We start from the raw sequence: 21,699 nt of genomic DNA, 5'->3' as shown, positions 1-21,699 counted from the left end.
TTGTGAAATGCGCTATATAATTAGTGGTTGTTATTATGTTATTGTTAATATTATATTACACCCCTCCCAACCCCCTCCCCCCTGCCCTGTACCAAAACTGCAATTATTTATACATAATGATACATATTTTTACACCAACCGCCATTTTTCTTTCTGTAAATTCACAGCTGATGTTTATGTGAAGTTTTGTTGTGCGCAATAAATGTTTATGTAGATATATGCCTTCCCCTGATGTTAACATCAAAGCTTTTGGGGGGGGGGGGGTGACTTGTTCTATACAAAAGCATTTGTAACCGTTTGTTATGAAAAGCATAATGGTAAAGAAAGATGTTTTAAAGGCAGTGGACACTATTGGTAATTAAGCCTTCTCAAGATAACTACTAGCATTTTAAAACCTTACTTGGTAACAAGCAATGGGGAGAGGTTGGTAGTATAAAAGGTTGTGAGAAACGGCTCCCTCTGAAATGACTTAGTTTATGAGAAAGAAGTGATTTCTCACTGAAATATTTGAACTGAATTTGAGACCTCAGCTGATGATGACTTCTCACAATCTTTTATGGGACTAGGATGCTCAAATTTTCACAGGTTTGTTATTTTATGCAATATGTTGAGATACAACCAAGTAAGACTGGTCTTTGAAGTTTGAACTAATAAAAAGTCCGACTTTAAACAAACATTAAAATACTTTCTATCAGTGGTAGTCTTCAATACATACAGAGATGAGTTATTTTAATGCAACTTTATTTTGTTATCAATGCTGTTTAACTGTTTTTTATATAAATGAAAATCAATCAAGCCAAGTGTTTCACAAATAATTCTCAGAGGAACAAATTTGAACTTTTAGTATATATAGAAAAAACACATAAAAGTACATGTATATAATTATATTTATCATGTTTGTGGGGAATGCAGTTTATCACGATGAAATAAAGAATAGTGTTAATCAGAAAACAAATTTGTTACCTGTAAGTTTTTGTAGTTTAATATAGAAGTTTGTTTTGAAGGGAATGTAGTTGGAGGCAGCTAGGATTCCAGTATTTCAGAGCCAATATAACGACAAAACTCATTACTTTGTGTCTATTTTTCCATTACACTTTTTTAAAATGCTCCGAATTTTTTTTTTTATAAGGGCTGAATAAGAGCACTGAAAGGGGGCTTTAAAGAACAACGAAACTTGACAAAAGCCGACCCCCTTGAAAAATGTTGGATTTATTTGTTTTACCCTATAGTATAATGGCACTGATAATTGAAGACCCCAAAATTATTGTTGCTTATTCCAGTTTTCACAAGGCAATGAAAGAGCGTAACTATGAAAACAAAAATAATATTTTTTGTTTTGTTTTCCAGGAATATGACAAACGAATGTGTTGCAACTGTTTGTTTGGGATAGGTTTCATTGAAAACTAGAGTGTTATTGAAATATCTATTTACTCTTCCCCCAAAGTCATTCAGGTTTCCTGCAATTTGGGATAGGTGAGAGTTTTGCAACATCCTTCTGTCCTTTTATAACATTTTGATGCAAAATTTATCACTTTAAAATTGGTATAGAAGTGCTTTCTAATTAAGTAGGTCATTTAAAAACATTCCTTTTCTAAAAGCGACTTCGAACCGCCCTTTAATTCTAGCTGGTGGGGCACCGTTAGTTTAGTATAGCGCCCTCACTTGACGCCACCCATGATATAATACTAGTCATCCGATGTTGACCGGCCTCTGCTCTGCGCACTTTTGTGAGAATGGCACTTTTACCATCTTTGGGTCGAGTATCCGCTGGGATTTCGAAGGTGAGAAATGTTAAGTTATTGTCAAAAATGTATACAGCTGCATAGGACCATGATAAATTTACAAATAAAGCTGCCATTTGCAATGAAACATTGGTATAAATAGGTAAAAAAAATGTTTGATAACGTTGGTCTACCTCCATGGTTGCACCGGTTGCATCATTTGCATTGAGCCCTACTTGCAGAAACTGTGTAGGAGTCGGGACGCCAGTCACTGCACTGACGTGCTGGGTGCTAAGTAAGATTTTTAAGAAAACATATTCCTCCTCTGCTCTGGGCTGGGCTGCATGATGGGTGGGTAAAGTTACAGCAATCCATCAGCAAGATCTGTAGATAGATGTTAACTGGGAGATGTTCACAACCAAGTTAACCAATCTGATGGAGCAACGCATATCGTAGCGTCATACGTTATCAACCCTCATATGTTTTCGGTCCCCAACTTTGATTCCCGTTTACCGCGAAATTGTGCAAGCTGCACCGGTGACAGAAGCTATGCAGTTTACTCACGGTCTGTATTTTCATCCGGCTTAATCATGCTGAGAATAAAGTTTCCTGTCGTTGGTTATGCTCAAACATTTATATAAAATGATTGATTTTTGGTACTAACCACTAGTGCATTATTATGCCAACATTCAAATGAGTCAAAGAAACATCATCCAACCTTGAAAGTTCAAAACAAAATTACTATCTGCTAGATTGAGTTTCATTCTGCTTTAGTCACTAGATGAATCACGTGAGGTGGTTACTATTTGGGATTCTATGGTGTGCAAATGTGGGGAAAATATTAAAATATTTTAAGTGACAACAATTTGTTTTATTTATTTACTGCATAACTGTTATGAATTCGGATAAGCGTAATAAATATTAAGTCTACATTAAAGAGAAAATATCATAGATTGGTTTCTTATCTCCTGAAACCAAACATTACTGGTCTGAAATGGGGAAAACGGATTGTTATGAAGTATGAGTGCATCAAGGGGGGGAGGGGGGGTGGGGTTTTGTACTTTCATGTCTTAGTAATGCCTTAGGACAAAAATGTAATTAAATTTGTTAAGTACTAATTAAATAATATTTTTGATTTATTTTGCACGCCATACTAGCTTCTGAATATTCAAAAAAATACCAACCAATGAAAGGTGTGAAAACATATGACGTTGCTCCAATGTCGTGCATGCATAAGCACTGTTAATGGCGGACTGTCTCTCGCAACGTAAAACCAAAACTTTAAAAATTCCAACACACCATGAACTGAACGTATTATTGTTAAAAAATTGGATAGATGATTTGAAAAAAAAAAAAAAAAATAGTTTTTGATTGTGAACAATTCTCCTGTTATCCTACTGAAAACACATGACACCAGGGTACCTTCAAAGATGTCCAGTTCGAAGCATGTCAGTCTATGGATCACCTAAGGTATAAAGAGAATGAGCAAAAGAAAGCAGAGGCTTTACAACAAAGCTAAAACCTCACAGACACCAGAAGACTGGAGTATACAAAGACTTCAGGAAGGTCACACAAAAGAAAGTTCTTCAAAACTTCCAGTCATATCAAAACAACAGGTTCACCAACCCTGAAAACAAATCAAATAAGGCTTTTTGGAGATTCATAAAATCTAAGAAGCAAGACTTCTCCAGTGTCTCTTCACTTAAGGAAGGAAGAAGAGTTATATTTGACGGGAGAGGCAAGGCTAACATCTTCAATGAACAATTTTGCTCAGTGTTCACTAGTGAGGACACCACCAACCTTCCCTCATTTACTGAACCTGATTTCCCAGCAATGAACAAGATCACTGTAACATATAATGGAGTTCTGAAACTTCTACAATCATTGAACATCAACAAAGCAACGGGTCCAGATTTGATACCAGTGCGATGTGTTCCTCCTGCCTGGAGAAATGCCAACATAAGAAAGGAGATACATTAGGAACACAGCAGCCAACTACCGCCCTGTATCCATCACATCTATCTGCAGCAAAATCATAGAGCACATAATATTCAGCCAAGTAATGGACCACTACAATGATCATGAAATACTCACAGATGCCCAGCTTGGATTCCGCCCTGGTGGAGCCCTTGCTGAAGCCATTGACGATCGATGCCAAGTGGATGCAATAGTGCTTGACTTTTCAAAGGCCTTTGATCGTGTTCCCCGTCAGCGCCTCCTTCTAAAGCCCCATCATTACGGAATCAAAGGCCCACAACAAATATGAATAGAAAACTTTCTAACAAAGCGTTCACAGCGTGTTGTCATAGATGGAAAATCATCAGACTGGGCAAATGTAAGTTCAGGAGTTCCACAAGGGACGGTAGGCTACTTGGTCCACAAGCATTTCCTTAAGTATACGCTTATTTGCAGATGATTGTCTCCTCTAAGAACCATCAGCAACGTACAGTAATCCTGCAACAAGATCTTGACCGCCTTCAGCAATGGACCCACACATGGCAAATGAAATTTAACACTGACAAATGTCACTCCATGACATTTTTCCTTGTGTCGCAACACCATAGAGACAAACTACAAACTCGGAAGCACAGCAATGCACTAACTTCAGTTTCAGACTACCCATATCTTGGGCTGACATTCACTAGCAACATGTCCTGGTCCAAACACATCAGTAAAGCTACGACCAGAGCCAACAGGATTCTGGGGCTAATTAGACGCAACCTGAGAGGCACCTCTGTAAAGATAAAGGAAAAGGCATATCTCACTTTGGTACGTCCTCACCTTGAATACTGCTCTGCCATATGGAACCCATACACAAAAAAGGACATCTCCAGGATCGAAAACATACAACGTCAAGCAGCGGGATTCGTCCTCAATAGATACATGAGGACTGAAAGCGTCTCCAAAATGCTGCAAAAACTCCAATGGGCCTCACTAGAAGAAAGACGCAAAAGATCTAGTCTTCTCATACGTACAAAATTCAGCACAGTATCATTGCAGTAAATCCTGACATATATACCTCACTCCCATGGCTCCATCATCCTTGAGATCTTACCACCCATATAAAAGTACCAACCCATTGTTTCCCGTATCATGCTCTATAAGTACTCACTTCTTTCCTCGTGCAGTCGCCTGGTGGAACACCCTTCCTGGAAGCACCTTATCCTCACACACATACGAGGTGTTAAGGAAGTTGTAGTGTCAGTCACATGAAATCCATAATTTTGTGGACCCCTTTTTTACTTGCACCTTGTAAATACATTTAAGTGGCACTGTATGGAGAGGCGCCCACGCTGCGCATGCACATTTGCGTTATATCCTGACTTACGGACATTGCCGAGGATCACGTAGAAGTAGAAGTATGTTATTTCATATCGAATGAAAAAGTTGTGGCGCCATACAGATACTTTTCCAGGCCCTATTTTAGTATAAATGTCATATTTTCAATTTAAATTTTACTACTTACTAAATAAATTATTTTATAAAGTAGTAAAAAGTGGTTGCACAAGGATTACTTACATAATAACCTAACCCATGGAGGTATAAACTTCCCCAGAAGAGAAGCATACTCTTATGCCAAGATTTTGCACCAAGTTGTCACTTGCAGACTTGTGACTTATCAAAGCTCATTCGACTTGTGAATTGTGGAGAGCACTAAGCATGCTAAAGTTGCTAAGCAGTGTGATAGAGCCATTTTTAAACATGAAAATGTGCGATGCTATAAAATCACTCACCTTTGTCCTCGGGCTTGTGGTAAAGTATTCTTTTTGAGCCTTGGCATGTGTGGGCAAGTTAAAACTTGTCCTTGGAGGTTTTAATTGCCATTTGGCAGGCAGACCACTACAGGCCTGAAAGTGATACTGACTGATGCCTTGGTGCCCTTGCTTTTTACGTACAGGCCTGCCACTGTTTTTAAAGGAGGAACACTGTATAAATAACTGGTCTGTAATTTTGATCTACACAGGTGGGGCATTTGCCGGGATTGTCAAGATGGACAGCGCCCTCTCTTGTCGGCCATAGGAGGCAGTATTCGGAGGGGGTAGAGGAGCAAGATCTCGTTGTGATTGGATCTGGACCTGGTGGTTATGTAGCAGCAATTAAAGCAGCCCAACTTGGCATGAAGGTAAGGCCTGTATCTTTAAAGCCACTGGACACTTTCGGTAAACAGTATTGTCCAAAGGCCCACACTTCGAGTATCACAACTTATATATAAAATAACAAACCTGTGAAAATTTAGGCTCAATCGGTCATCGGAGTCGGGAGATAATAACGGGAAAACCCACCCTTGTTTCTGCCTGTTTCGCCGTGTCATGACGTGTGTAAAATAAACCCGTAATTCTCGATATCGAGAATTGATAATTGTTTTAATGTTTTCTCCAAAAGTAAAGAATATCATGGAATAATAAGAGAAGTCTTTCACCATTACTTCTGTAAACCCTGTAAGTTATTTGTAAATCTGTTCCAAAAGTGTCCAATGGCTTTAAGGCAAAAAAAAACATGTTTAGCATCCCTGCTCCCACTCGCTTCCTTTTTAAGAGGCCACCTCCTTTTTTTTCTTTAAAAAAAGTAAATAAAAATAATATTTGAAAAATAGCCTAGTCGGATGTCTTTAAAAAACTGTCGAACAACCATTTAAAATGGATACATATTTTAGCGATTTCATCCCTTCCTAATTGCATGGGTTTTCTTACTTGGAGTTTCCTCGCAAAATTCGATTATTTATTTCTCATCAAATATGACATTTCAGACAGAAATATTTCAAGGGATGTTTTCTACTTTCATCATCATTAGACTGTTCTAGTTTTAAGTAAATCTGCGACCTTCATGATTTTTGTTTCTTACCATTTCTGTAACCTTTTTTTTAAAGACACTGGACACTATGGTGATTGTTAAAGACTGGTCAGTCTTCACAGTTGGTGTACCTCAACAAATGCATAAAATATCAAACTTGTCAAAATTCGAGCTCATTTGGTTAGTTAAGTTGCGAGATAATATTGAAAGAAAAAACACCTATGTAACACAAAGTTGTGTGCTTTCAGATGCTTGATTTCGGGACCTCAAAATCTAATTCCGAGGTCTCGAAATCAAATTCGTGGAAAATAACTTCTTTCTCAAAAAACTACATTACTTCAGAGGGAGCCGTTTCTCACAATGTTTTATACTATCAACCTCTCCCCATTACTCGTTACCAAGGAAGGTTTTATGCTAAATATTTTGAGTAATTACCAATAGTGTCCACTGCCTTTCAACTCCTGTTATGGCTTCCTGTTCACAGACGGTGTGTATCGAGAAGAACGTAACCCTCGGTGGCACATGTCTGAACGTCGGCTGCATCCCATCCAAGGCTCTCCTTAATAACTCCCACTATTACCACTTGGCCACATCAAATGACTTCAAGAACAGAGGCATTGATGGTGAGTACAAAATGTCATACAGAACCCCAACCCTAGGGGGCCTGTCATACAGAACCCCAACCCTAGGGGGCCTGCCATACAGAACCCCAACCCTAGGGGCCCTGTCATACAGAACCCCAACCCTAGGGGGCCTGTCATACAGAACCCCAACCCTAGGGGGCCTGTCATACAGAACCCCAACCCTAGGGGGGCCTGTCATACAGAACCCCAACCCTAGGGGGCCTGTCATACAGAACCCCAACCCTAGGGGGCCTGTCATACAGAACCCCAACCCTAGGGGGCCTGTCATACATAACTCTACCCTAGTGGGCCTGTCATAACCTCTACTCTAGTGGGCCTGTCATACACATCCTAACACTAGGGGGTCTGCCATACAGAACCCCAACCCTAGGGGGCCTGTCATACAGAACCCCAACCCTAGGGGGCCTGCCATACAGAACCCCAACCCTAGGGGGCCTGTCATACATAACCCCAACCCTAGGGGGCCTGTCATACAGAACCCCAACCCTAGGGGGCCTGTCATACATAACTCTACCCTAGTGGGCCTGTCATACATAACCCCTACCCTAGTGGGCCTGTCATACACATCCTAACACTAGGGGGTCTGCCATACAGAACCCCAACCCTAGGGGGCCTGTCATACAGAACCCCAACCCTAGGGGGCCTGTCATACATAACCCCAACCCTAGGGGGTCTGCCATACAGAACCCAACCCTAGGGGGCCTGTCATACATAACCCCAACCCTAGGGGGCCTGTCATACAGAACCCCAACCCTAGGGGGCCTGTCATACAGAACCCCAACCCTAGGGGGCCTGCCATACAGAACCCAACCCTAGGGGGCCTGTCATACATAACCCCAACCCTAGGGGGCCTGTCATACAGAACCCCAACCCTAGGGGGCCTGTCATACATAGACCTTATCGCAAATACCAATGCGCAAGCGCAGACTGTTGAATGAGGTGCATTGTGGGATAGATATGAATCAAATTTGGATACCAGCTAGACCACAATGCACCTAATTCCAAGCGTTACGCTCGCGCCCCAGTATTTGCGAAAAGGTCTATTGCAACCTCTACCCTAGGGGGGCCCGTCATACACATCCAACACTAGCAGACATGCCAACTAGTACGTTTTTCCCGTATTTCGTACGGGTTTTTGTAAAAAATACGGGTGTACGGGTTTTGCCAAAAAATACGGTTTTGAGCATCGCCACCGCAAATATACAATTTTATCCCAGTTGGCCGTCGTGCCCTTTTTTTAACTCAAGTTCAATATTTTATTATTGACACAAATGGGCTCGGACACAGAGGGCGCTGTTTTCAAATGCCCTTATATGGTATCGGTCGTTTTGTGAATGGACGAATCGAGTTTGCAAAAGAATTTTTTGCCAAAATAAAGACACAAAAGATATAGAGCGCTTGAAGCGAGATTTTTATAAGATAAATTTAAGAACTATGCCCCCAAATACATCAAACGAAACTTTTTGGGATGATTTTTTTTTTTTCTTCTTCATTGAAATTAAATTGGTTTTGTTTTGTACTTGTCTTCTTTTGACAAAGAAAATGATATTTAATTAACTGACAAGGGTTTCTATATGAAATAGGATGATTAATCAATGTCTTTAAGATATGATTATCAATATCTTTTTTTCATACAAAACCTGTTCCATTGGGTTAACCACCCGTAGGGAAACCTCTACCCAATCTTTTAATTTTTTTTTTTTATTGTTATTTTTTCTTCTTCAAGTTTTAATTAACTGGTTTAATTAGGCTGTTTGATAACTTAATGGCCTTCACACCTTCTCTATTTTGCCTATCTCGGGGCTTAAAACTACGTTTACTCGTGTTTAAAAAAAATATACAGGTTTTTGATTCAAAATACAGGTTTTGGGGTTTCAGAATACAGTTTTGTGATCCCAGAGGTTGGCATGTCTGCACTAGGGGGCCTGTCATACAGAACCCCCACCCTAGGTGGCTTATCATACACAACCCCAACCTTAGGGGACCTAACATGCAGAATCCCAACTCTAGGGAGCATTGACTCCAATAGACCGATCCATTAAGCTCCGCCCCATTGTGTACAATCACAACCTATTGCGCAATTAAAAGTCCGACACTATAAAGTCCGACATGCGTACATGTATGCTTTGCGCGCATGGCTGAGTTGTGCAGAAAGGCATTGGAGAGGCTCACATGTTCTTGCTCACACGTGCGCCGTGGGCAGACATGCGTACATGTATGCTTTGCGCGCATGGCTGAGTTGTGCAGAAAGGCATTGGAGAGGCTCACATGTTCTTGCTCACACGTGCGCCGTGGGCAGACATGCGTACATGTATGCTTTGCGCGCATGGCTGAGTTGTGCAGAAAGGCATTGGAGAGGCTTCGAATGTTCTTGCTCACACGTGCGCCGTGGGCAGAGCCTAATGGATCGGTGTATTGGTAGAGAAAAACACTCGACCAAGTAATTATTAAGTAGGATTTGAAACTTTGCATGGTGGAAATACGATATAGAAAGGTTTGCGGTAACACCATGTAATGACTATCTCTAATGAGTTGGGGTGGTTCTGAAAAGAACCGTTGGTTGAGTTGGGGTGGTTCTGTTCAGAACCACCCCCAACTCATTAGAGATAGTCATTACATGGTGTTACCGCAAACCTTTCTATATCAAGTAATTATTCTTGAGTCATGCTCTGTGAACTATATTCGTGTATTATGTTGTCAGGCCACATGTTTATATTATTGTTTGATATTTTTATGTATTTAAATCTCAAACACTTTCCTTTGATTGGTCAATTATTCTTGATTTGTTTTCTGCGTATTGTGTGTGTATTATGGATATTGCCTCTGACCTAATCTAATCTTCAGCTACTGCTAATACCATTGAATCATTCCTTTTTATGTTCATGTACACCTTTCTTTTGTACTGAGTGTGTGTCTGATATTTTGTCCAATCTTTGACCAACACTGCAAAACGCATCTGAGATATTTTGTGTTTGAACTGTTGTGCAACTTTTTAATCTGTGTTTGTGAATTTCCTATGATTTATGCTCTGTGTATTTTATTTGTGAATTATTCTTCAAGGTGTGTATTTTAAACGTTTTGTTCTATTTTTGCACAATAAAACTGCAAAAATACATCTGAGATATTTTGTGTTTAAATTTTTGCTATGATGTATACAAGAAAGACATTTATTCAGTTTGTATATGAATTTCCTATGATTTATGCTCTGTGTATTTTTTGGTGTAATGTGTTTCATAATGAGGTGTGTATTTAATATGAGATATTTTGTGTTTGTTTTGAATACACTGTACAAGAAAAACAGAAGTGTATATAACATTCATGCTGCATTTACTGTATTTGGTCTGAAATATGTTTTTGTTTGACAGAAAGCAAAAGAATGCCCTTTGCAAAATGAAAATGCCCTTGCCCCCTCAATAAAGATGAAACTTCAGGCCTGTGCTAAAGTGGTGAAGTTCTCCTGAATTCTACCATTTTCAAACCAATACTCTAGCAATTGTTGAATAATAGAATTCTGTGTTTGATTTGACTCAAAATGATGTAGTTGGTGATATCAAGCTGAATCTACCCAAGATGATGGAGCAGAAATCTGGAGCCGTGAAGGCCCTGACAAACGGTATCGCACACCTCTTCAAACAGAACAAGGTCAGAGGTCACAGGCTTAGGCATTGGAGGGTTACGATTTAAAGTATAACTGCGTATGAATCAAGCGACTTCACTGGTTTTGATATCTTTTGTTGACACTAATTCCTACTCATTGTGACTGAAGATGTATGTAGTATAATTGACCTGTACAAGTTTCAGCTTCATTAGTGGTCAAGTTTCAAGTTTTTGAAAAAAATAATGTTAAAATCACAGAGCAATGTTTTCAGGGGTCGTGTAAATCATTAGTGCGTGCTAAACTAATTTTCACCTCCTGAGTGAACATTATTCTCATTCATTTCTCAAAAACTAGAGCACCTCCGCATGTAATATTTTACTCCAGTGATTCTCATCGTCAAAAGTGACGTTATACCACCCATTTTCCAGAAGCAAAATGCAATACTCGTCATCACAGTGGTGTTTTCTTTATATCAATTTGGACTTGTGGTCTAGCTTCAGTCATTTAAAACCAAAAACTCTCAAAAGAAACGATTCAGTTCATAATAAATGTTTTTGATCATGGTATTCTTTCCAACCTTTTAAAGACACTGCACTATTGGTAACTGTCAAAGACCAGTCTTCTCAAAATATGCATAAAATAACAAACATGTGAAAATTTGAGCTCAATCGGTCGTCAAAGTTGCGAGATATTAATGGAAAAAAAACCCACCCTTGTTGCACCATGGTCACACGAAGTTGTGGGCTTTTAGATGCTTGGTTTTGAGACCTCAAATTCTAAATCTGTGGTCTTGAAATCAAATTACTTCTTTCTCGAAAACTATATCACTTCAGAGGGAGCTGTTTCTCACAATGTTTTATACTATCAACCTCTCCCCATTACTCGTAATCAAGAAAGGTTTTATGATAGTACTTATTTTGAGTAATTAGCATTAGTGTCCAGTGCCTTTAAATGTTTCTTCCTGCTTTTATGTGAACCCGCAGGTAACAAGATTGGAGGGTCACGGTAAAATAACCACACCCAACGAGGTCGCCGTCCTTCACCCAGACGGAAAGGTCAAAGAGGTCATCAAGACTAAAAATATCCTCATCGCAACCGGGTCAGAGGTCACCCCATTTCCCGGCCTGGAGGTGAGTTGCCGTTCTTTTTTCATTCATATTACCAGGGGTCGATTTCACGAAGCAATAAAATTCATTGAAGAGAAATAGACCTTATGAACATGGCATGCTTTCCGTATGGCGCCCTCACCTAGAGGTAAAAAGGTGGTTGTTCATTGGCCAATTCTGTGCGCTGCATACCATTTTACCTCTAAGATGGCGGCTGGATGTCGTCAATGCATCAGGTTCATTGTCAGTATTATCATAGTGATTTGTCATGTGATCTCACACTTAACTTAGCCCCCTCTTTCCAATTTCATGACTCTGCTTACTGTAAGCAAAGAATCAGCGCTTGCAGAGGCAGGGAATTCTTCGCTTATGTCAAGCGTATTTCACGGGTTAGCGAGGAATTTTGGCTTGTGCACTCCACGTTACTAGGCATTCTTCGCTTAAACACAGCTGGCGCAGAAATTCCTTGCTTGCCTTTGAGAATGGTGATGGTAAGTGCAGAATACGACATGGAAATGGGCCCTGTTTTATGTTTGTTTGTTTGTTTGTTTGTTTGGATTTTTTGGTTGTTGATTTGTTTTAATGATCTTCCCAGCAAAGGAACCCTGCAAAGCTCCCACAGAGGGATATAAACACCAAATTGGCTATAAGACAATCTCTCTCTCATACAAACATTGGTCTGAGGTCTATGATTATGAATTGCACAAATCAAGAAATTGTGATTCAGTGAAAAGATTACAATACTTATTCTAGTCATTGTGAAACCAGCAGTAAGCTTACTCAATTTTGAATTATGATTCGGTAACTAGACGATGACTAGTGTTGTGGCCGAGCGGTGTTTCTGATCAGCAGAGTGTGGGTTCGAATCCCCAGCCGTGACACTTGTGTCCTTATACAAGACACTTAACCATTGCTTCGTTCTTCAGATGGGACATAAAGCCGTTGGTCCCATGTGTTGTGTAACGCATGTGAAAGAACCCAGTGCACTAATCAAAAAGAGAAGGGGTTCGCCGCGGTGTTCCTGGCTGTGGCTGCTGTATGTGCCGTAGCACCTTGTAAAGGTGCTAAATAAATGGGTCTCAAAATTAATTACTGCAATTACCCATCTTTCTAAAAGTTTGTATATACTCAGCGCCTTGAGTACCTTGTTTGGTAGATACGTGCGCTATATAAGACTTCAATATTATATTATTAGAGCAAGCTAGTCTAAACCTTGAGACCAGTTTAAGAACTGACTTTACAGTAGTACAGTTAATTACGATCCTATAAGCTAAAGTAGTAGTCCCAGCCTTTTTTCTATACCATCCGCCCTGGTAATAGTTCAAAAGCAGGGTAGTTCTTTTGAGATTTGAGAAGTCTCCCGAACCCCCGAACATCTACTTCGCGGTAGTAGAATAAAGCAAGACAGTTCTCTAAGAACAAACTCTACCTGGCAAGTAGACACATACATGGTGTTACCGCAAACAAAATATACATAGACAACAATACTTATTCTAGGTATTGTGAAATCAGCATTTAGTTTGTCGGGCAGTCTAACCACTGGACCACAGTGACGATTCAAGAGTCAGCCATTGTTTTTTTCGAAGAGACAATATTCTTATGTTTTCTATTTTTGTTTGTGTTAATTGAATATTTAGATAGACGAAACGACGATTGTTTCTTCCACTGGAGCGTTATCTCTAGAGAAGGTTCCAGAACACATGGTGCTTATAGGAGCTGGTGTTATCGGACTTGAACTGGTGAGTAGATACGATAGATAGTAGATTACTTTCCCAAGTTCTGAGAACAAAATTCACGGGCGAATAACTATAGGTGGGATTGGTGCCCGAGACCTTGACGATTCTATAGACCAATCCGACGAAACGAAATTGGTAGCGCTCTCTATTGACAAAATTAACAACTGCGGTGTCTTTTTGTGCATAATCTATGCACTGAAGACACCGCAGCAAATGGCGCGCGGTGCTCAACACTTGCGTGCCCCGTGCGCACACGGATTGGTGTATAGCAGATGTCTTACCACTAGACCGCCCAGTAGCTAAAAACGTTTCAAATCCTGGGATGACGTTTTTATTTATAAACCAGTTAAAATTACTTTGATTCGATGATATCATGTCCATGAACCTGATTGGTCTAGAGCAAGATTTATCTGTGGGCGGTTGACAGGATGGCGTCAAGTTTTCATAGTGGTATCTTTACTCGCCTACCACCAGAATAAATGAAATGAAATGAAATGTGCTAAGTAGATTGGTACACTTACCAGATGGTATTTGATGTGCTATTTTCAAAAAATTTATGACGTTTTTGTCTTTGTACCCTTTTGTGCCTTTGTTATTTTTATTGTCTGGATCGCCTTTAGGTAGTGATTATTTTCACTTTTTGGTTATCCGCAGGCTTGTTCTCTGTGTAGTCATATTTTGATTACCTATTCTTTGTATGTACTGTTTGCCTGGAAATAAATAAATAATAATAAATTAATAAATAAATAGATTTAGTACACGAGGCCCTGTCTTTTTCATTTCTTTGGGTGTTATAAAACTGTCTGACTTAAAGGCAGTGGACACTATTGGTAATCACTCAAAATAATTATTAGCATTAAACCTTACTTGGTAATAGTACTGTTGATAGTACAAAACATTGTGACAAACGGCTCCCTCTGAAATAACATAGTTTTCAAGAAAGAAGTAATTTTTCAAAAGTATGATTTCCAGACCTCAGATTTGGAATTTGAGGTCTCAAAATCAATCATCTGAAAGCACACAACTTCGTGTGACAAGGGTTTTTTTTTCTTTCATTATTATCTCGCAACTCCGACGACCAATTGAGATACAGCAAGTGAGAAGACTGGTCTTTGACAATTACCAATAGTGTCCGGTGTCTCTAACAAGTTCCCTTCAGACAACTCAAAGAATGAAACCAACTATTCTTGTGATTTGTTCCTCAGGGGTCTGTTTGGCAGAGGCTTGGAGCTAAAGTCACTGCTGTTGAATTCCTTGGACATATAGGAGGTCTTGGCATCGACATGGAAATATCGTAAGTTCCTCATTCACTAAAGATTAGAGTAGAGGGCCTGTTGAGTTTTAAAATTTTTATCATCATCATATCGAGCGAGCTCGGGCATATCTTACAACGGCTCTCCTCGTGTCTACATGTATTTGCTTCATGATTGCTGGTAGTTCACGTGGGTTAATGCCAGAGTCCGCTGTAGGGTGTCCACAAAATGTTGTTGCAGGACGCCCTCTTGATCTTTTGCTATGTTGAGGCTCCCTGAGTAAAACTAGTTGAGCCATCTCCTCAGGGTTCTCCACAGGGTAAAATTTTGTCCGGGCGCTAAACTAATCCTGCACTATTATCAAATTGCGCAAACCATTCCTGCATTGTTTTCAAATTGTTCCGTATCTATCGGCATATTGCGCACACTACTCCTGTACTATCGGCAGATTGCGCAAACTATTCATGCTCAATGAGATAAGCCAATTACACAAACCACAAACCATTCCTGCACGATCGGCAGTTGCACAAAGTATTCCTGCAAGATCGACTGATTGTGCAAACAAACAAAACCACTTGTTCAGAACAAACAAAACCACTTTATGCACGATCGCCCGAAAAAAAATTCAACTTTCAGACAATACGTCCGGGTATTTTTCGATCTCTGATCGGTCTCCTTATACCACGTAAACTTGATTTCAAGTCTGAGAGTGCTCTAATGACGGATGTTAATTCACGAGAGGGCGCTGTTTCAGCCAATAATATATCAGAGCGACTAAACCGCACGATTCACAGACTTGGGACCAAGTCTAAATACCGTGCTGTTGTCAAATGGTAGTCAGGATACCCTGCGACACAGAGAAACATGCACGCGTAATGCCGTTACGAAATAGCTGAGATCTGGGTACCAGTCTTTGCACACTATTATTATATACAAAAAGGTAACTGATACAGCGCATCGAACGGTGGTTTGAGTTCGTCATGGAGTGTTTTTCAATTTTGTTTGTCCCGGCGCTGCATTTCTTGTCCGGGCGCATTTGGTATTTTCAGAATTTTGTCCGGGCGCAGCGCCCGGACAAAACCGCATGTGGAGAACCCTGCTCCTGTTTGCTCATCCAGCAGTGCCCACTGAATGTCAGTCGTCTTTGAAGTAAAGCCCGTCTCTTACTTTCTGCGAATGCGAATGCGACACAAGTTTTGACGTCACAGGGCTCTTTTTCACAGTTGAGCACAAATCAACTGATGCGAATTATTCGTTGCGACTTTGTGACGTCAAGTTTCCTATCGCCTTCGCAGTCCAGGGGAAGTATGAACTGGGCTTAAGGTCTGTGATACCTTTTGGATGTTTCCGCATATCTGATGTTTTTATTTTGATTCCATCCAATTTCTTTCAGGAAAAACTTCCAGAGAATTCTGAAGAAGCAAGGAATGGAATTCATGATGAACACAAAGGTGATGGGAGCCACCAAGACAGATTCAGGAGTCACAGTAACCGTCGAGTCGGTCAAAGACGCGAGCAAGACGGAGGAGCTGCAGTGTGATACGGTTCTCGTCTGCATCGGTCGACGACCGTACACACAAAATCTCGGTCTTGAGGTACGTAATCGTTTATTTGAAAATAAGAACTAGGCACTAATAAGAACCTTTCTGATTTGAGGAGTTTTCGTTGATCTCGATTCACCCTTTTAAGAGGCGAGGATATATCTTAAAGGAACATTACAGAACTGGTTTTGCTAGCAAAATAGGGGCTGGCAGTGTAAGTACTTTATGTAACCCACAATATACATAAACTGACAAACCTGTAGAAGTTCGAGATCGATCGGCAATCTGGGTCACAGAGAATAGTGAAAAACCGATTACAAATGTTGCATTGCATCGATGCCAAAACAAAAAATAACGCAATATTAGATTATTTATTTCTCATCAAATATGAAATTTCAGACAGAAATGTTTTTCAAGGGATGTTTTCTACTATCATCATCATTAGACCGTGTAAGTTTTATGTAAATCTGTGATCTTAAAGCCATTATAAATACACTTTCGGAACAAAAAAATCAAATAAAAGTTCACAGATTTACAAATAACTTACATGGTTTACAGAAGGTAATGGCAAAAGACTGCTCTTGAAATATTATTTCATGAAATGCTTTACTTTTTGAGAAAACATTAAAACAATTATCAATTCTCGATATCGAGAATTATGGATTTATTTTAAACACATGTCATGACACGGCGAAACGAAGGGTGGGTTTTCCCGTTATTTTCTCCCAACTCGGATGACCGATTGAGCCTAAATTTTCACAGGTTTGTTATTTTCTATATAAGCTGTGATACACGAAGTGTGGGCCTTTGGACAATACTGTTTACCGAAAGTGTCCAATGGCTTTAACGATTTTTGTTTCTTACCAATTCTGTAACGTTCCTTTAAACAAGACAATCGTAGTAACCCTTGTTGTGACCGAACTCCTAGATTTGAGAAAAAACTGCAGAGCAGAATTACACAGAGGCCTAGGACTATTTTGCCCTGGTCTTGGCCTTTGTGCCCCCCCTTTACCCCATAAACATAAAGATTTACCAATTGAAGTGTCCTTTGTAAAAAAAAAAAATGGCCTTGCCCTCTCAAGGATAAAATTCCAGGCCTGGTAGATTTCTATTTTTTGTTGTGATTAACGGGCCAGGAGTTAAACCAATTGCCCATGTTAATTTAAAATTGGCTTTCCCGGCTGAAAGGTGAAATACCAGCCCCGGTTGGTTTCTGTTTGATGTGATTAAGAGAGACCGTATACTTTCTCTGGTTGTCTTGATGAACTCAACAATTTTAAGTTCTTGTTATTTTCAATTCACATTTATCTTCTTTACTTCTGCTGTTTATTCTTCCTTCATTAAACTTGATTGATATGTGCATGTTACTAGTGTATATCATTGCTCTTTTATATATTTATTAGCAACCAATATTCACTTACGTTTTTTTTTTAATTTAAATTTTGTTTTCATATCTTGGGTTTTGGATAATAATGTGTATTATATAAGGAGTGTATATCATTGCTCTTGTATATATATTTGATCAGTAACTATTCAAATATTTGTTTTAACTTCTGTTGTTTATTCCCCATGGAGCTCATTCGATATGTGCATATAAGGAGTGTTCTTTTGCTTTTGTATTTATTTGATGAGCAGATATTTACTCATGTTATTTTCAATTCACATTTGTTTCACTTTTGATGTTTCTTCCTCATTGAACTTTCAATATGTGCATATATAAGGAGTGTATCTTTGCTCTTGTGATATACATTTTATCAGCATATATTTACTCCTGTTATTTTCAATTCACATTTGTTTTTACATCTTTTGTATATTCCTCATTGAGCTGATATGATATGTGCATATATATATAAGGAGTGCATCTTTGCTCTTCTATAGATTTGATCAGCAAATATTTACTCCTGTTATTTTCAATTCACATTTTTTGTTACCTTGGTACATCTTTTGTATTCCTCAGTGAGCTTATTCGATATGTTCATATATATAAGGAGTGTATCTTTGCTCGTTTATAGATTTTATCAGCAAATATTTATTCTTGTTATTCTCAATTCGTCTGCTATTTCTTCCTCCATCAGGGGTTTTCGATATGTGCATTATACTATGAGTATATCTCACTGCTCTGTCATTTTCAACTCACATTTTTTTTGCTATTTCTTCCTCATTTGGGTTTTGGGGATAGTATGTGCATTTTAATAATACAAGTGTGTTTATAATCAACAATGCTATTTTATTTATAAATGTTATCAACAAATATTGATTTAGATGTTTGTTTTGGTGACTGATTAATATTGAAATGTCAAGATATGTGTCAATATGTGTCAATATGAATTGAATTATGTCAACTTTAAGGTGAATGAAATATTGATGTGCGATGCCCCAGACCAAATACAGGCAATGACCTGGTTTAGGCATGGAGCATTTTATATCCAATTTATATGTCTAACCCAGTGGCAGGTTTACATATTTTTCAAACAGCTGATATGTCTTTTGGTTTCTAACTGTTTCTTATTTACTCATCCTTTTTTTAAACAGGATATTAATATAACGTCAGTGTGATTTGATGTCTTTAACATTTTATATTTTGAGAAATACTTAAAAAAAAAACGCCTCTAGCGGTGTGATAAAACGCTATATAAGAGTCCAGTATTATTACTATTATTATTATTGTTATTTTTTTTTTAATTATTAAAGTACATCTTGATTTGGTATATTTGATTTTGATTCTTAACTTGATTTAGATTCGTTAGATTACTTTGAATATTCAGTAGATTCAACTCCACTTAATTTGGTTTGGATTCTTGATTGACTTTTGATTTTTAACTTGATTTAGATTTGTTAGATTACTTACGAATATTCAGTAGAATCAATTCCACTTGGTTGGTTTTGATTCTTGATTTAACTTAGATTCGTTAGATTACGAACATGTATGAATATTCAGTAGGCCTAACGTATATAGCCCACCATCGTGTATCGACTTAAGTTCCATACTGCATCTATGTCATTTGATCTCTAATACTATCAATACATGTTCTGACAGGATGTTGGAATTGAACTAGATGCACGCGGCAGAGTACCAGTTAATGAAAGGTTTGCCAGTAAAGTCCCAAGGTAAGTTTAACTTCTAACACCCTATTCAGACGGGGGCTCCAGAGTCGAGACAAACCAAATTCTGCATTAAGTACATGAAAAGTTCAATGTCTGAAACTGTTGTAGTCGTTCTGGAGCGACTCTGGAGTGCCTTGGTTTCAGACGTAGATCTAGTCATGAGCTGAACCTAATGTAAATGTTATGTCAAGTTCGCCAGTCTGAAACCAACATTTATTTGGGTCGACCTAGAGTTGCTCCTAATCTATTTCATTCGGCGCGACTTTGGCACGCCTGTCTGTAACGGGTGTAAGACGGTCAATTGTTCTTAAAACAGTAGTCATGTTTTCTAAAACTATGTTCATTTTATTTCTTAATGTGATATTTAACTGAGGTAGGGTCATACTTTGGTAATGTCCCTGCAAAAAATTGCTTAAAAGCTTACTTGTTATTAAAGACAGTGGACACTATTGGTAATTGTCAAAGACCAGTCTTTTCACTTGGTGTATCTCAACATATGCATAAGATACAAGCCTGTGAAAATTTGAGCTCAATTGGTTGTCGGAAGTTGCGAGACTATGAAAGAACACGAAGTTGTGTGCTTTCAGAAGCTTGATTTCGAGACCTCAAAATCTAAATCTGAGGTCTTTAAATCAAATTCATGGAAAAATACTTTCTCGGAAACTGCGTTACTTCAGAGGGAGCCATTTCTCACAATGTTTTATAAAATCAACCTCTCCCCATTACTCGCTACCAAGTAAGGTTTTATGATAATAATTATTTTGAGTAATTACCAATAGTGTCCAATGCCTTTAAGATGATAGTGGTATCAAGCATCTAGTGAAATTATTTCGCCTTCAAGGCCCCCCTACCCTTGATTAGAAATCAACAAACGCATTGATTCTGAGAAACTATTCATGCATGATCCGTTTCTCAGAATTCTGTGAAAAATTCAAGATCTGGTAGGAAAGTCATTGGAGTGTGGGTTTGAGTCCATGACACTTGTGTCCTTGAGTAAGGTGCTTCACTACAATTGCTTCTCTTCACCCAGGGGTATAAATGGATACCTGCGAGGGTAGAGGTTGATACTGTGTATGAAAAAGCCTTAGGAGTGCTACGGTTGCCCAGGTTGTATACTCCTCAGGGAGCTGAGAAAGATTAAACATGTTAAAGGAATGTAAAGCGCATTGAGGCGTTATTGTAAAATGCGCTATATAAGAACTAGTAATAATTATTATTATTCATATTATTATTATTATTTATCTATCTATTTTCAAATTGATACAGTGTCTTCGCTATCGGTGATTGCATCCACGGGCCGATGCTTGCGCACAAAGCAGAAGACGAAGGCATCATATGCGTTGAAGGAATTGCCGGTGGCGCTGTTCACATTGACTATAACTGCGTGCCGTCGGTCGTCTACACCCATCCTGAGGTGGCGTGGGTCGGCAAGACGGAAGAGCAGCTTAAGGAGGAGGGAGTCGCCTACAAAGTGGGAAAGTTCCCGTTTGCCGCCAACAGTCGCGCTAAGACTAATGGTAAGACTGGATTGGAGAATTTGTTTTTATCAATTTTATTTTTAATTGGTGAAGTATTTTATTATGTCTGGGTTTGCCCATAACTTTTTTAAGGGACTGGCTAGCAGGACCAGTTAAGTCAAGTTCACGCAAGAAAAATGGTTAACAAGCGAATGGTTGTTTTTTAGTGACGTATGTAAAGCATGCGAACGACTGTAGTCATGTCATCAACTAGACTTGTGGACAAGTCGTTAAATGTCTGATGTCGCGATGATAGTCACAGACTCTATTCCCAATCTCCCCGCGATTCCTGCGGTATTCGCGTGAGACTGCTGGCCCCTCGAGACTACTGCCCTGAATACCACGGTCCCATTTAGTAGAAGTCGGCAACCAGCAGTTTGCACGAGAGCAGTGATCTCGCGAAGGGCACTGCCACAACTCGACTATCCCACCGCGGCGGACCATTAACGACTCATCAACATGACTTTCGGCCTGACGCCTGTTATCATTTTGCTATAACTGGTCACTCTGCACTGTGTTATGAAACTGGCTCTTGGTAACCAGCGTTGCGCACATGCCAAGTAAACAAGACTTTATATGGACATATGGGTTTATACGCGTGCACATATTACACAAAAAATGTAAATTTTTAGGGCGTACGTGCATGTGCTTGAAGTGCCAATGAAACTTAGATGAATAAACATGCAA

General features: G+C 39.2%; 1 protein-coding gene across 1 annotated transcript; it reads left to right on the top strand.

Annotated features, from left to right (window-relative positions):
- Positions 1–1,686: 1,686 nt before the first annotated feature.
- On the top strand, positions 1,687–21,012 carry LOC117307409 (dihydrolipoyl dehydrogenase, mitochondrial-like; the record flags this gene model as incomplete). The annotated part of the gene is given in 10 exon segments (XM_033792157.1): positions 1,687–1,781; positions 5,686–5,844; positions 6,997–7,135; positions 10,698–10,798; positions 11,738–11,884; positions 13,498–13,599; positions 14,802–14,890; positions 16,243–16,444; positions 19,428–19,498; positions 20,762–21,012. Coding segments are annotated over 10 exon segments (1,309 nt in total), but the record flags the coding sequence as incomplete, so codon positions are not given.
- Positions 21,013–21,699: the final 687 nt, after the last annotated feature.

Source organism: Asterias rubens, chromosome 2 (assembly GCF_902459465.1).
Source record: "Asterias rubens chromosome 2, eAstRub1.3, whole genome shotgun sequence".
Lineage (NCBI taxonomy): Eukaryota > Metazoa > Echinodermata > Asteroidea > Forcipulatida > Asteriidae > Asterias > Asterias rubens.
This window is presented reverse-complemented; position numbering and strand designations above follow the sequence as displayed.